At 36.2% G+C, this 14,875-nt stretch overlaps 1 protein-coding gene and 1 pseudogene across 1 annotated transcript; one reads left to right on the top strand and one right to left on the bottom strand.

Moving 5' to 3' along the window:
- Positions 1-4,688: 4,688 nt before the first annotated feature.
- Positions 4,689-7,870, top strand: LOC107713437 (lens fiber membrane intrinsic protein-like; annotated as a pseudogene).
- Positions 7,871-8,524: 654 nt separating this feature from the next.
- Positions 8,525-12,948, bottom strand: LOC107713435 (heat shock cognate 71 kDa protein-like). Its single transcript, XM_016518921.1, has 9 exons — positions 12,878-12,948; positions 11,559-11,768; positions 10,991-11,196; positions 10,584-10,736; positions 9,950-10,505; positions 9,669-9,871; positions 9,388-9,586; positions 9,077-9,309; positions 8,525-8,991 (listed from the first exon to the last, which is right to left on the bottom strand). Exons 2-9 carry the CDS (start codon positions 11,761-11,763, stop codon positions 8,806-8,808), a joined length of 1,941 nt encoding a protein of 646 aa, XP_016374407.1. The 5' UTR covers positions 11,764-11,768; positions 12,878-12,948; the 3' UTR covers positions 8,525-8,805.
- Between the last annotated feature and the right edge of the window lie 1,927 nt (positions 12,949-14,875).

The following is a 14,875-nucleotide window of genomic DNA, read 5'->3' as shown; positions in this document are numbered from 1 at the left end:
CTATTATTATCGATTATGAAAATCATCGACAACGATTCTCATTATCGATTAATCGGGTCTGCCCACAGTGCACGTCCAACGGAGTTTACATACTTGTCCAACTTCAGCCGGTCGCGTCAAATTAAAGAACTGAATTACTTATTTCTATATGGACAAAATGCATCTAAAGTAGTGGAGGAAACAGAATGAGATGCTGCAGGAGAGTTACGTGATCCAAGCTAACTTACCCAAAACATGAGAATTCTTTATGTTAAGCTTTAAGCTAATGCATTAGCGTAATGGCTTGCCCTGTCAGGCGCTTTAACAGATGCGTGTGCGTCCTCAGCGCAAAAATGTATTAGCGTAATGGCTTGCCCTGTCAGGCGCTTTAACAGATGCGTGTGCGTCCTCAGCGCAAAAAACCTTTCAGTTAACGGTCATATCTTTATGTATAAATGTCACAAATTCACGCGAGCATTTCCATTTTTGCATAAAGGTCCGTCCTGACTGTGTTAAATTATAACCTTTACTGAATGAGCGCCGCGTCAGACAGACGGAAAACAGAGACAATTAATAATCAGCGCAAAAACATTTATTGTGCTGAAATATCTGTTGTTGAAAGTTAAATTAAGGTTTAAAAGTCAACATGCATTGCGCATATTTTATGAGAGTAGGAACTGTAAGGGGATAAAAGCGTGTAATTGTCTGAATATAAATATCAGACGCTTCAAAACCGCCTTTAACAGGATAAAGAAATGACACTAAGCCCTATTCGGAATCCATGAGTTTTATCACTGAGGTGATAAGTAAATTTATTTTTACAGACGTCCATATGAGAAACAATTACCGTCTGAATCGGGCTATGACGTGACTGGTCAAATGGACGTGTGTTCCTGCAGAACATTACTCTTACCTATTGGTTACCGCTGAGTTTGTGATTTTATTCGTCTTTATCATCTTTATTATTATTTTAATTTTTAATGCAGAGATTTAAACTATATTCACTATATACAATGCTTAACAAATTTATTAAAACAAATTTATGTAAGGTTTTTAACAAATTATGGTTTGTGCCACTGCTGCTCTAAACTAACAGTACTGGTGATTACCAAAATTTCCAGGCTGTTTCTAATGCTATAATATAATATTTGCTGTTATCTATGAAAGAAAGGCAGAGAGCTTTATAGTGTGTTTTTTTTTCAGATACCCAATTACAGTCAAAAAGTACTTAAACAATGCCAGCAAGAACGCAAGCTATGAAGGGCACAGGGAGGCCATTTTTGTTATGTGAATAAATAAAAGTATTTAGTTACAAATAAATGACAATAAAAATTTTTTGATTTAAACAATTTTTTGACAGATTCCTAAAATTCCTAAAATGTGTTTTCTCTTTATTATGGCAGGGGGGCTAATAAATTGTTAAGCACTGTATGTTTTCATAGCATTCAGTTGGAACGTTTGTTTTAAGGACATTGGGCAGAATGTGGAATAGTGTGTTTTTGTCAATAAAATAAAAAAAGAAAATTGGTAGTTTTTAATTCGATTAATCGATTAATCGAAAAATTACCGACCAACTAATTGATTATCAAAATAATCGTTAGTTGCAGCCCTATCTGTTATCATGAATAGTCATGATAGTCGTGATCGCAAAATAGAGTGTTTGAGAAAAACATAGCAAACCAGCCCAAGCCGGTTTTACCTGGTTAAAGCTGGTTCAAGCTGGCTAAGATGTTGTTTGACAGGTTTAGCATGGCCCAAATCTCTCTAAAACCAGCAAATATCACATCTTGACCAGGCTAGGAGACCAGAAAAACAATTCAAGCTGGTTTAAGTCATTTTTCAACAGGTGTATTTCAGAAGTATTCTAAAATTGAGGCCTTATTTCACTACTTGCGTATTCAGTGTTTGAGCTCATTTTTGCACTCTTAAAGGGATAGTTCACCCAAAAATGAAAATTCTGTCATCATTTACTCACCCTCATGTCGTTCCAAACCTGTATGAGTTGCTTTCTTATGTTGAACATAAAAGAAGATATTTTGAAGATTGCTGGTAATTAAACAGTTGGTGGTTGCCATTGACTTCCATTGTATTTCTTTTCCTATGGAAGTCAATGGCAACCACCAACTGTTTTATTACTTCAAAATATCTTCTTTTATGTTCAACATAAGAAAGCAACTCATACAGGTTTGGAACGACATGAGGGTGAGTAAATGATGACAGAATTTTCATTTGTGGGTGAACTATCCCTTTAAAAAAAGCACTGGGAGAAGATTGGAAACTCAATTGCTTGAAGCCATTGTTTCAGTTGTAAAATTGGATTTAGATGAGCACAAATCTAATTAGCCAATTAGCTAGCCAGCAGCACAGATCCACAGTGACGTTTAGCCTAATGAATCCGCCACACTGCGTTGTTTGCCACGGTTCCCTCAGCACTCTGAAATGAAGCGTGTGTCCCAAAATCAGCTTTTTGCACCTCAGAAGCCATTCAGACAGGCACAGGAGGATTACAGAGACTGTGATCATTTAGCCATTGTTGCGTCATTCCAAAACCAGCGCCTATGACGCAGAGGATGACGTCATGATGCATTACTTGCTATGCTGAGGGCATCCGCCTTGTACAATTTCACCCCTGGGTACAGAGAAAATGAAGCTTGTATAATTGAGGAGTGAGTTAATACTGCATCACAAACTCTTCAATTATACAAGCTGTTTTCTCTCTTGGACCCCATGAATCTAGTTTCTGTCTCCACAAATCATTAATCAAAAAGCTCTTTTTTTCTGCCATTTCTTTGAAGCTATAATTGTTCAATTTGTGAATTTTTTATTTGCTTGTTATAACTAGTCATATAGTCAACAAAACATGCACTTTTTTTGACGAGGTACATAAAATGTAGTTTTTCTTATGTTAACAAAAAACTAAGATCTTATTAAACAAAGAACAAAATAAAACAGGAAAAAACAATGTATAAAGTACAATAACATTGACCTTAATATACAAAAAAAATTGAGACAAAGTAAGTAATTAACAGAGTATTTAAAGAGGCCTAATAATAACCATCCTGTCCATTTCAAGCCAGACATAGTACAAAAAAAGGACTTACCCTCGTTATAATAAATAAACATGTATATATATATATATATATAGGGAATTATTTATTAATTTGTTCAAATATAATAACTATGTCTCATTCATTGTTGCATTTAAAAACATTGCAGGAAAGGAAACAAGCAGTCTGCAGACACATTTAAACGTTAATCTTGATTTTAATTTGACAGTGTTAATTTTTAACATTACATCAGTTGCATATGCTCTGCTTTTGTGGGTCGAAAATTACGTAATGATAATTGTTCGTGAAACAGAGCAGAATGCAGAAAAGCAAGTATACTTTGAGTTACTCATGTGCATGTGCAGAAAAAATGAAACAGTGGAATACCAAAATAGGTTTTGTGTGAATGCCCTTCAAATAGAGGTCATTCATTGCTGTTTCATATTGGATGGAGGCCTATACTAGAATTTTAAATCCACCATAACAAATATATTTTTTGAGCGTAACATTCAGTGATGATGTTTTTTTGTAGTTCCACTCCCAAGTTAGCATCACCCAGCTTCCCTTTACAAAACAACCCAACAGGAATTTTCCACTGGCTTTTGGATTACTGCAGAAAATAAGCCCTGTGACCAACAAAAGCAGGCCAAAACCTGGAAATGGTAATTGATCATAAAGATTCTTAAACATTTAGTTCATCTTGATAACCACAGACCTTATTGCATGCATTTAACCAAAAACCCATTAACAAAAACCCACTGACTTTGGGACGGTTGAACTGGAAGTGCTAAAATGTTCATTAGTTTCCAGGTTTTGGCCTACCAAAAATGTCATCCCTGCAGCATCCTATAATAGTCTCAGGCCTTTACTAGTCTCAGAAATGCTGTAGACCTATTTAGTATAAGCAGTATGCGGTGTTGGGAAGGTTACTGTTTCAGTTACTTTATTAAAGTAATGTAAATGATTACATTTTATTACATTTTTGATTACGTTTCAAAATTTCTAGCAAATGTTAACTCTTAATCAGTTAATCAACTCTCAGACAGGTTGTAGCCTAAAGCTTTCATTGCCAGTGTGGATTGATGTAATTGGCAGAAGTGGTGCACTGAAAATTCAACCAAGAGAACCAATCAAAACTGGAAATCTGCCTGCCTTGGCATAATTGAGCTTCACACTATTCAGTCTGATAACATCTTTTGGGGGAAAAGAGGTAGGTAATTTTTTTTTCATATTGTATGTTGATTTGTTGTTGTGAATTGAGTTTTTAAATCCCTTCACACTTTACAAAAGGTGATTTTAGGCCATCAATCATGTTCATCTAGTCGCAGTTGATGTGATGGGGTTAGATGCTGTACATTTGTGTGAAAATAGTGTTCACAAACTCATTTATCTTTATTTATACAAGATAATTCAACAAAAGACATTAAAAACCATTCATTAGAAATGATTTAGCTAGCAAGACATAAAAAGAACCAAATGAATGTAACATAATGAATTTAGAATTTAGCTTGTTCAGAATTTTTCTTAACTTAATTTCAATTTGACTTAAGCTCTGCCTTTTATGATGGTAAAACTGATGATAAACACTGTTGTTGTTCACTGAAACTAAAAGTTGTTTCCATTAAGTGGTGCACTTAAATTCAACCAAGAGAACCAATCAAAGGAAATCTGCCTGCCTTGGCATAATTGAGCTTCACACTATTCAGTCTGATAACATCTTTTGGGGGAAAAGAGGTAGGTAATTTTTTTTTCATATTGTATGTTGATTTGTTGTTGTGAATTGAGTTTTTAAATCCCTTCACACTTTACAAAAGGTGATTTTAGGCCATCAATCATGTTCATCTAGTCGCAGTTGATGTGATGGGGTTAGATGCTCTACATTTGTGTGAAAATAGTGTTCACAAACTCATTTATCTTTATTTATACAAGATAATTCAAAAAAAGACATTAAAAACCATTCATTAGAAATGATTTAGCTAGTAAGACATAAAAAGAACCAAATTAATGTAACATAATGAATTTAGAATTTAGCTTGTTCAGAATTTTTTTTTACTTAATTTCAATTTGACTTAAGCTCTGCCTTTTATGATGGTAAAACTGATGATGAACACTGTTGTTGTTCACTGAAACTAAAAGTTGTTTCCATTAATTAAAATGAAGATAAATGTTAGATAAGAAACTTAAACTTAAAAAAACTTAAAAATAGAAAATGACTGAAACTAAAATAGCTACAGTTTAAAAAATAATTTAAACTATTTAAATAATTTAAAGCTAATAAAAATGACAAAAGCACTGTGAAATTTGCTAAAACTTAAACTAAAATTAAAATGAAAACTGAAAATATATAAAATCAAAACCTAATACACACAATAATTAAATTAATAATTTTTAATAACATTTAATACAATCATACTTGCTACAGTTTTTAATTAATCTGTAATTAAAGTATGTTTACATACAGTATGCCAACCCTGAAACAACATACAGAACTACCACATTTTGCTATAAGTTTGATTGCATCATATAATAATTGCTGTTAATAGTGTTCATCGTCTGTTTGATTGCGTCTTTAATTGATTTTTCCGTACATTTCTGCCATATGTACATAAACTGACAGTCACCATTGATAAGCTACTACTAAATATTGTAGAAACTTAATTTGCTGTAAAGTTGCTTTGCAACGATTTGTATCGTAAAAACCACTATACAAATAAACTTGAATTGAATTGGAATTGAAAGTATGTTTGGAAAAATATCTTGAATTAATTTTAGTATTGACTGACTTTAGTGTTTTGTCAGTGTGTCTGTAGGTGCAAGATGTACAGCTTTATGGGAGGTGGATTGTTTAGTGCAGGAGTGGGAAATATACTCCTGGTGATCTCCACTGCCACTGATTACTGGATGCAGTACCACAAGTCCGGCAGTTACATGCACCATGGCCTGTGGCGCTACTGTGTACCTGGAAAATGCATGACACACACAGACAGCATCGGTGAGACCGTCACACCATGGACATAAAATACATACATTGAAAAATTTTACAAAGTAAAAAAAAATTACAACTAATCTCTGGTTTTATTTGAACAGCATATTGGGATGCCACCCGGGCCTTCATGATCCTTTCCATCTTAGCTTGTTTCTTTGGCATCATCATCGGTGTCATAGCTTTCATCAATTACTCCTCCTTTAACGGATTTGACAAAACCTTTGCTGCGGGAATTCTCTATTTCATTTAATGTAAGAATGTCCAATCCTAAAAATAACATTAATAAGTTAAATTATTCTTATATATCTAAACTGACTGTACTGTATGTGAAGTCATTGTTTATTTGCATTGTACATCCCAGGCTTCTTAGTGTTGCTGGCTATGGCTGTCTACACTGGGATGACAGTCAACTACTATGGAAAACGATATTGGAACTGGCGGTTCTCGTGGTCGTACATAATGGGTTGGGTTTCTGTGGTGCTCACTTTCTTTTCAGGTACACTTTATGTTTATGTGTTATGCCAGGTACACTTTATGTTCATGAAATGAATATTCTGTTATGAATATACACAAAGTTCATTTTTATCAAACTGAGATAAGAGTTGACAATATTTTCTGTGGTACTCAACAAAATCCCACAGCATTTAACCTGGGACATTCCTTTAAAGAACAAGCATTAATACAGAAAAAATTTATTAATGGGATAGTTCACCCAAAAATTTAAATCTCATTAATTTCTCACCCTCATGTCATTCCAACCCTGTAAGACCTTCGTTCATCTTCAGAAAACAAATTAAGATATTTTGATGAAATCGGAGAGCTTTCTGACCCTGCATAGACAGCAATGCAACTACCATGTTCAAGGCCCAGAAAGGTAGTAAGGACATCGTTAAAATAGTCCATTTGACATCAGTGGTTCAACCTTAATTTTAAGAAGCTACGAGAATACGGAACACGAATTAAGATATTTTTGATGAAATCCTAGAGCTTTCTGACCCTGCATAGACAGCAATGCAACTACCATGTTCAAGGCCCAGAAAGGTAGTAAGGACATCGTTAAAATAGTCCATTTGACATCAGTGGTTCAACCTTAATTTTAAGAAGCTACGAGAATATTCTTGTAGGCAAAGAATAAATAAGAACTTCACTCAACAATATCTTCTCTCCTGTGTCAGAATTTGACATGCCTTCATGAGAGTACCACGCATGCGAGTACATTCCTCTGATTGAAAACAAGGCACAGCACATCCAATTCTACATCAGAACGCCGGCTACTGCTTCAGCAAGCACCACACGCATGCGTCATGAACACGCGTCAAAGACTGACAGTGAAGAGAAGAAATTGTTGAATAGTCACTATTTTTGCTTTCTTTACACACAAAAAGTATTCTCGTATCTTCATAAAATTACGGTTGAACCACTGATGTCACATGGACTATTTTAACAATGTATTTACTATCTTTCTGGGCCTTGAATGTGTCAGTTGCGTTGCTGTATATGCAGTGTCAGAAAGCTCTCGCATTTCATCAGAAATAACCTTCATTTATGTTCCGAAGATGAACGGATGTTCTGAATGGGTGAACTATCCCTTTAAATGTTACATCATGACAACATGGTCAAGTTGTTGCTAATGTAGTAGTTATTAACATTCCTCGTCTTTCTCGATCTTCTATATGTGTGCTTACCGGATGTATGAACCGAGAGGCCCCATGTCACGCTGATGCTTCTCATCTTAGGTCTGCTATTTGATCCATTCAGTCTGAATGTGAACCATCATGTCATCCCTGATCCCTTCATTTTAGACCTATCATTTTTTGTTTATTTTAAAATCACATAACACAAACTAATAAATAACTAATACAGTACAAATTTTGTTTATATTCTATGTGTATTTCCTATACAAGCTAATAAGATGTGCAGATCAGGTTGGTACCAAAATAGAATATGGTTTATAGAAGAAAACAACATTTAGAAAAACTTGCCTTTATGGTGAAATTTAGATCATTCTTGAAGTTCTTGTAGAATTTTATATGCATTTAAGCAGTTTCCAAAATATATACAGTATACAAAAGTTTGGGATCAGTATTTTTTTTATTTTAAATGTTATGTCAAAGCTGAATTTTCAGCAGCCATTATCATATCTTCAGTGTCATGTGATCTTTCAGAAATACTTTTAATATGCAATAAACATTCCTTAATATTTTCAATGTTATAATGATATATAGGGAACTGTGATATATTTTTTCAGGATTCTTTGATAAATGGAAAGTTGAAAAGAACAGCATTTATTTGCAATAAATCTTTTGTAACTATATTAATGTTTTTACTGTCACTTTTGATCAATATAAACATCTAGCTGAACAAAAGTTTTAATTTCTTTTAAATCAAAATCTTACTGACCCCAAACTTTTGAATTTAGTAGAGTATTTAATCAGTTTACATACACTGCAACAACTTTGCTTTACTTTATTTGAGACTTTTTATTTTAAGGAAGAACATAAACCACACAGCATTCACTTTGTGAACAGTAAATACTTTATTGTCAGTGTTCGACACACCAGAATGTGATGCATATGCAGCATTTTTAACATATGTTTAACATGGGAACAAAAACATGCTGCTCAAAACAGCTACAAAGCAAACAGGTAACAAATACTCGTGAGTTATACATCAACTCACAACTGGTCAAAAATAATCTTTGAGAAACATGCGAAAGAGAAAGCATACTTATGAAGGTGCTTCAAAACAACACAGTAAGGTGCTCCAAACAGTGAGAAACGTCCTCAGAATGATTTAATCAACTTCTTCAATGGTTGGTCCAGAGGATCCACCTCCACCAGGGGCACCTCCAGCTCCTGGGAAGCCTCCAGGCATTCCTTCTGGCATCCCACCAGCGCTCTGGTACAGCTTGGTGATTATAGGGTTGCACACCTTCTCTAGTTCCTTATGCTGATGCTCAAACTCGTCCTTCTCAGCTGTCTGTACAGAAATGACAAGAGGCAGTGAGTACTATGGATGCACAAAGATGACTGGACATCTCAGACACAAAAGTTGAGAACCATACCTGGTTTTTGTCCAGCCAGCTTATGACTTCATTGCACTTGTCAAGGATCTTCTGCTTGTCCTCATCACTAATCTTGCCCTTGAGTTTCTCATCTTCAACTGTGGACTTCATGTTGAAGGCGTAGGACTCAAGGCCATTCTTGGCAGCAACCTTTTCTCTTTGGACATCATCCTCAGCCTTGTACTTCTCAGCTTCCTGGACCATGTGCTCAATGTCCTCCTTGCTTAGACGTCCTGGAAAAGTTGGGACCATTGATTAGGACTTTGGTTTCCAATAACAAAAGACACTCAGGAGATCAAGAGTTATGTTACCTTTGTCATTGGTGATGGTGATCTTGTTCTCCTTGCCGGTGCTCTTGTCTACAGCAGAGACATTCATGATGCCATTGGCATCAATGTCAAAGGTTACTTCAATCTGGGGGACGCCACGCGGAGCAGGAGGGATGCCCGTCAGCTCGAACTTTCCCAGCAAGTTATTGTCCTTAGTCATTGCTCTTTCACCCTCATACACCTACAGTAGAGGAATGCATTAAATGTGAAACTTTGCCAGAAACCGTGGACAAACAAAAAAACAAAAATAAACATCTGCCCGCCTGAATGAGGACACCAGGCTGGTTGTCGGAGTAAGTGGTAAAGGTCTGTGTTTGTTTGGTTGGGATGGTAGTGTTACGTTTGATCAGGATGGTCATAACGCCGCCAGCAGTCTCAATTCCCAAGGACAGAGGAGTAACGTCCAGGAGCAACAGGTCTTGGACATTCTCAGACTTGTCTCCAGACAAAATGGCTGCCTGGACAGCTATAAAAAAGGAGATATGTCTCTAATAGGACATTTATGGAAGATTAGGCCATTCAAAATGATGTCCATTTTCATTACCTGCTCCATATGCGACAGCCTCATCTGGATTGATGCTCTTGTTCAGTTCCTTCCCATTGAAGAAGTCCTGGAGCAGCTTTTGGATCTTTGGGATACGGGTGGATCCTCCAACAAGGACAATGTCGTGAACCTGAGACTTGTCCAGTTTAGCATCACGGAGGGATTTCTCGACCGGATCCAACGTGCCACGGAAGAGATCGGCATTGAGCTCTTCAAAACGAGCCCTGGTGATTGAAGTGTAGAAATCAATTCCCTCATAAAGAGAGTCGATTTCGATGCTGGCCTGAGTGCTGGAGGACAAAGTGCGCTTTGCCCGCTCGCATGCTGTGCGCAGCCGACGGACGGCCCTCTTGTTGTCGCTGATGTCCTTTTTGTACTTGCGCTTGAACTCCGAGATGAAATGGTTGACCATGCGACTGTCAAAGTCTTCTCCGCCAAGGTGAGTGTCCCCGGCTGTGGACTTGACCTCAAAGATGCCATCCTCAATTGTAAGAATGGACACATCAAAAGTGCCACCACCAAGATCGAAGATCAGGACATTTCTCTCAGAACCGACCTGGTACCAGACAAATAAATCAGTTGTATTCAACAATTACTGCTTTAATATTGTTGTAAGTTAAAGTAGCTCACTTACCTTCTTGTCCAGACCATAGGCAATGGCAGCAGCAGTCGGCTCATTGATGATTCGTAGAACATTTAGGCCAGAGATAGTCCCAGCATCCTTAGTGGCCTGGCGCTGAGAGTCATTGAAGTAAGCAGGTACTGTAACAACAGCATTCGTGATGGTCTGTGAACACAGATTCATGAAGTGTAACAGCTGATTCTTTTTACTGAAGTCATCCTCTGAATCAGAAAGTACTTGTTCCCTATAATGTTTAATGTTGTGTTATTCAAACAGGCCTCTTTCATGCTCTAATAAACTGCTGTGTGTCAGTGTAGACAGGTTAGACATGTCAACATCTTTAGACCTACAGCAACAAGGGAGATGGTTTCTCAGAACCATTATAGCAACTACAGGCACTGTGTTTGACAGAAACCTACTTTTCCAAGGTAAGCCTCAGCAATTTCCTTCATCTTTGTAAGCACCATGGAAGAAATCTCCTCTGGGTAAAAGGTCTTGGTCTCCCCTTTGTATTCAACTTGAACTTTGGGGCGTGAGCTGTCATTTATAACAGTGAACGGCCAATGCTTCATGTCTGACTGCACAACTGAGTCGTCAAACCGCCGTCCAATGAGCCTTTTTGCATCTAGAGAAACAAATATGGCAACAAACTCTGAACATGTTCAAAAATACATAAATAAGCGTATAAATATGTTTGTAAATAGCTATTTTGCTTAAATAAAGACTAAAAACAACTGTTTAGCTACATTTAGATGTTAGACCGTTAATGTACAATATGCAAATTTAATTTTCATTTTGAGATTTGCCAAAGATTACACTTAACAGTGTTATTAAATTATTTATGTGTTTTAATCTTAACTGATTGAGTGAGTATAATCTAAATATAAAACTACAGGAAATTAGTATGCACAATTAAATATCCAATATTGGTTGATACAGATACATTTTTAAAAATCTCAAAATTATATCATGCATAAAGCTGCTTACCAAACACTGTATTGGTGGGGTTCATTGCTACTTGATTTTTGGCAGCATCTCCAATCAGCCTCTCTGTGTCTGTGAATGCTACATAACTTGGTGTGGTCCTGTTACCCTGGTCATTGGCAATGATTTCAACTTTGCCATGCTGAAAGACCCCCACGCAGGAGTAGGTGGTGCCCAGATCAATGCCAACTGCTAGTCCCTTTGACATGATTTCTACTGGCAGCAAAACACACATGGCAGTGATTAATATTCATGATGGAATATATTTTAAGCATTCAACCCAAGCCTTCCAAATAAGGGATGTATGTTTGTTTGATATCCTATTCATAGCTCAATTCTTTGTTTACACTATATGGCTGTTTACTCAGAAGCTTTATTGGCACAGTAGACATCAGATGATCCTGTAGCCTACATGGACCACAGAGCGGATCAGATGTCACTGTGTTAAAAAATGCTCTTTCAAACAGAGCTGAGGAAAGCACTTCACAACAGCTTTATCATTCCTTAGGTTTAATTAGTGATTATATGTTATAAATAAGAACCATGACAAAAAAAGTCATCATTTACGCATGTCGTTCCAAACCTATATGCCTTTCTTCTGTGGAGAATAAAAGTCAGAAAGAATGCCAGCTGAGTAAAACGACAAAATATTCATTTTGAGTGAACTATCCCTTTAAGATAATTGACTGCCTCTGAGGGAAAGTTGAGGTTCAGTTTCCTATCGTTTGCTCCAAACTATTATGCAACATTTGTGATTTCCGTAAGCATTCCTGAATTGGAAAAACTGGGAGTGTCTTATTCTGGAATCATCTGCTGCTAGAACATTCGATAACCTTAATCAAGAACGCGCACAACACTCAAATGGCATTAACGTTAATTAATTATTAACGTTCTAGAACATCCCATATTATCGCTGGTTCAGAATGCAGATCGAATGCAGTTAAAAATATTAAAATAGCATTTAGCTAGCGCTACTAAAATCTGACAGTTTTGTAATTTCCTCACTCGTGTTGGAAATGTTAGCGGAATGACAGCGTTTGTCATTCCCTAACATTCCGCCTAACATCACTTTATGATTTACGACAAAAAAGAAAGTCATAGCTTAGGGGCAACATGAGGATGAATAAATTATGACAGTATTTTGACTGTTGAGTAAACTGTAACGTTAAGTTGCTAAAAAATCAAACCTGAACAGCATCAAACTCAACGCATATTGGTACGTCTATTCTAATATTAGCAACTGTGCAATAGTTTTTATAATTAAAAAAAAAAAAAAACTCTAACTTTAAACGCATAATAACACTATTCATCATAATGCTCACCATAAACGCTGAGTCTGTCAATCACCTGTGGTGTCGCAGCTCGAGACGCGCGCGATGTCTGCAGCAGAACGCAGAAGTGTGCTGTAATGCGCTTTAAGACTCTTCCTGAGAACAGTCCAGAACCTCCAGAACATGAAACGAGCGCAGCAGCCAATCACGTCGCGCGGCCGCTGAAGCGTTCAGACTCAGAGATGGAGAACGCCAGCAGAGTTCCGCCTATTACACAGCAGAATGTTCCTAAACGGATGAAAATATCGATCCATAGAGTGCTAGAACATTCCCAGGTAATTTAGAGAACTTTTTGCACTAATCAGAAATCCAGTCAAATGGATGGTCATGGCTGTGTCAGCGAATATCGATTACTATAAGCATAAAAGAAACAGGACTGAAGTACCGTAGTTTCATAAATGTGAACGATGAAAAATATATAATTTAATAAAATAAGAAATGAACCTACAGAAACTATTTCTAACGCAAGTGATTGGACGATAAACCCGAGAAAACCCCACATAGAACCTCTAGCGACCATTTTTGGCGTCTTCATTTCGTATTTCTAAATACCAGACGACGGTCGCGACACAATCCCTGGAGTTAGAAACCTCTTTATTATAATAATATCCTTATAAGTAGACCGAAACGCTTTTCTTAAATTAAAGTATTTGTTACATTTGAAGCTCAGGTCAGCTCGATTTCTGTTCGCGAGTGGTGCAGTTTTCTAACTTTTGTTGTCACTGAAACATTATAAAATGTATATACTGTGTAAAAATAATAGCCTACATAAACTTGAGAACCCAGCCTTTTGGTTTACTGGTGTTTTCTAACATTACACGCCACGTCCATTTAAATGATGTAAGAAGGAAGCCCTCTGGTATATCTAGGGCTATCTATCTATCATAAATCAATGCTGTCATCTCAAAGTTTCGACGAATTTAATGCGTTTTTTAAATAAAAAATTATATATATATATATATGTGTGTGTGTGTGTGTGTGTGTGTGTAATGATAAATGGGTCATTCCTGGGATTCTGTAACATTTCAACTTGGAATATGTTTTTCAACTACATGTGATTCAACTTCTAAATACCCCACATCATTAGGCACATATCAAACTTCCAAACATAATATTTTCCCACCTCAGGCATTAAAGACCTTTTATTATTTTCAGTTTTCTTCAGCTTTAGACACCTTTTTTTCTCAACCCCGTTACGGATAAAATGGGATTGGTTTAAAAAGGATTTTACACAGAAATTGTTATAAAACAAACAGGTACCTACTGTTCATGTGCCCCTGATAACAATTTAATGATAACAAATGTAACATTTATCATCATTTTCGCATTTTTATAGGACTGAAGCTAAAAATACACAAATTGTGTGTCATCTATCTCTATTTTTGTAAAAAAAATATATCTATTTTTCATTTAAAATTTGAGCTAAAACCACAATTTTATTGTTTTAGCCCTTAACATGCCAGGTGGTAATCAGCAAGAAATACTTTTGTTCTTAATTGTCTTCCCTATATTTTTCTAAAACTATTAATGTGACAAGGTGTGACGGTTGAAGACTGTAACACATTTGAAGGGATACATTGCCTTAAATTAAAATGTTTGGTTTTGTTTCTCTCTCATATTGTCCGCTTGTTTTGGGGTCAACATATCTGCATGGCCAACATTGTCTTCTTGCTGCAAATGTGGGTGCAGTTTCTGATGTATGATGCTTGTCAACTTTTAAGTGGACATATTACATCAACAATTCTATTTAAAACAAAAATATGAGTTGTCATGATTTTGGAGTATATACAGTATATTTACTGAAACCATGACTATTTTTTAATTACAGTTATTAATAAATTAAGCAAATAACTCAACCCTGTCACAAGTTAACAACCCCGTAACAATGAGAAATACATATATTTGTGACGGGGTTGTGGTTTTTCACACAAAATGCCCACTGCTCATCATGTAGTGTAGGAGTGTAGACCATATATGGCAGCAATAAAA

This window comes from Sinocyclocheilus rhinocerous, unplaced genomic scaffold (assembly GCF_001515625.1).
Source record: "Sinocyclocheilus rhinocerous isolate Xijiao unplaced genomic scaffold, SAMN03320098_v1.1 scaffold689, whole genome shotgun sequence".
In the NCBI taxonomy this organism is placed as follows: Eukaryota; Metazoa; Chordata; class Actinopteri; order Cypriniformes; family Cyprinidae; genus Sinocyclocheilus; species Sinocyclocheilus rhinocerous.
The sequence above is the reverse complement of the archived record's forward strand: the minus strand, read 5'-3'. Positions and strand labels throughout refer to the sequence as shown.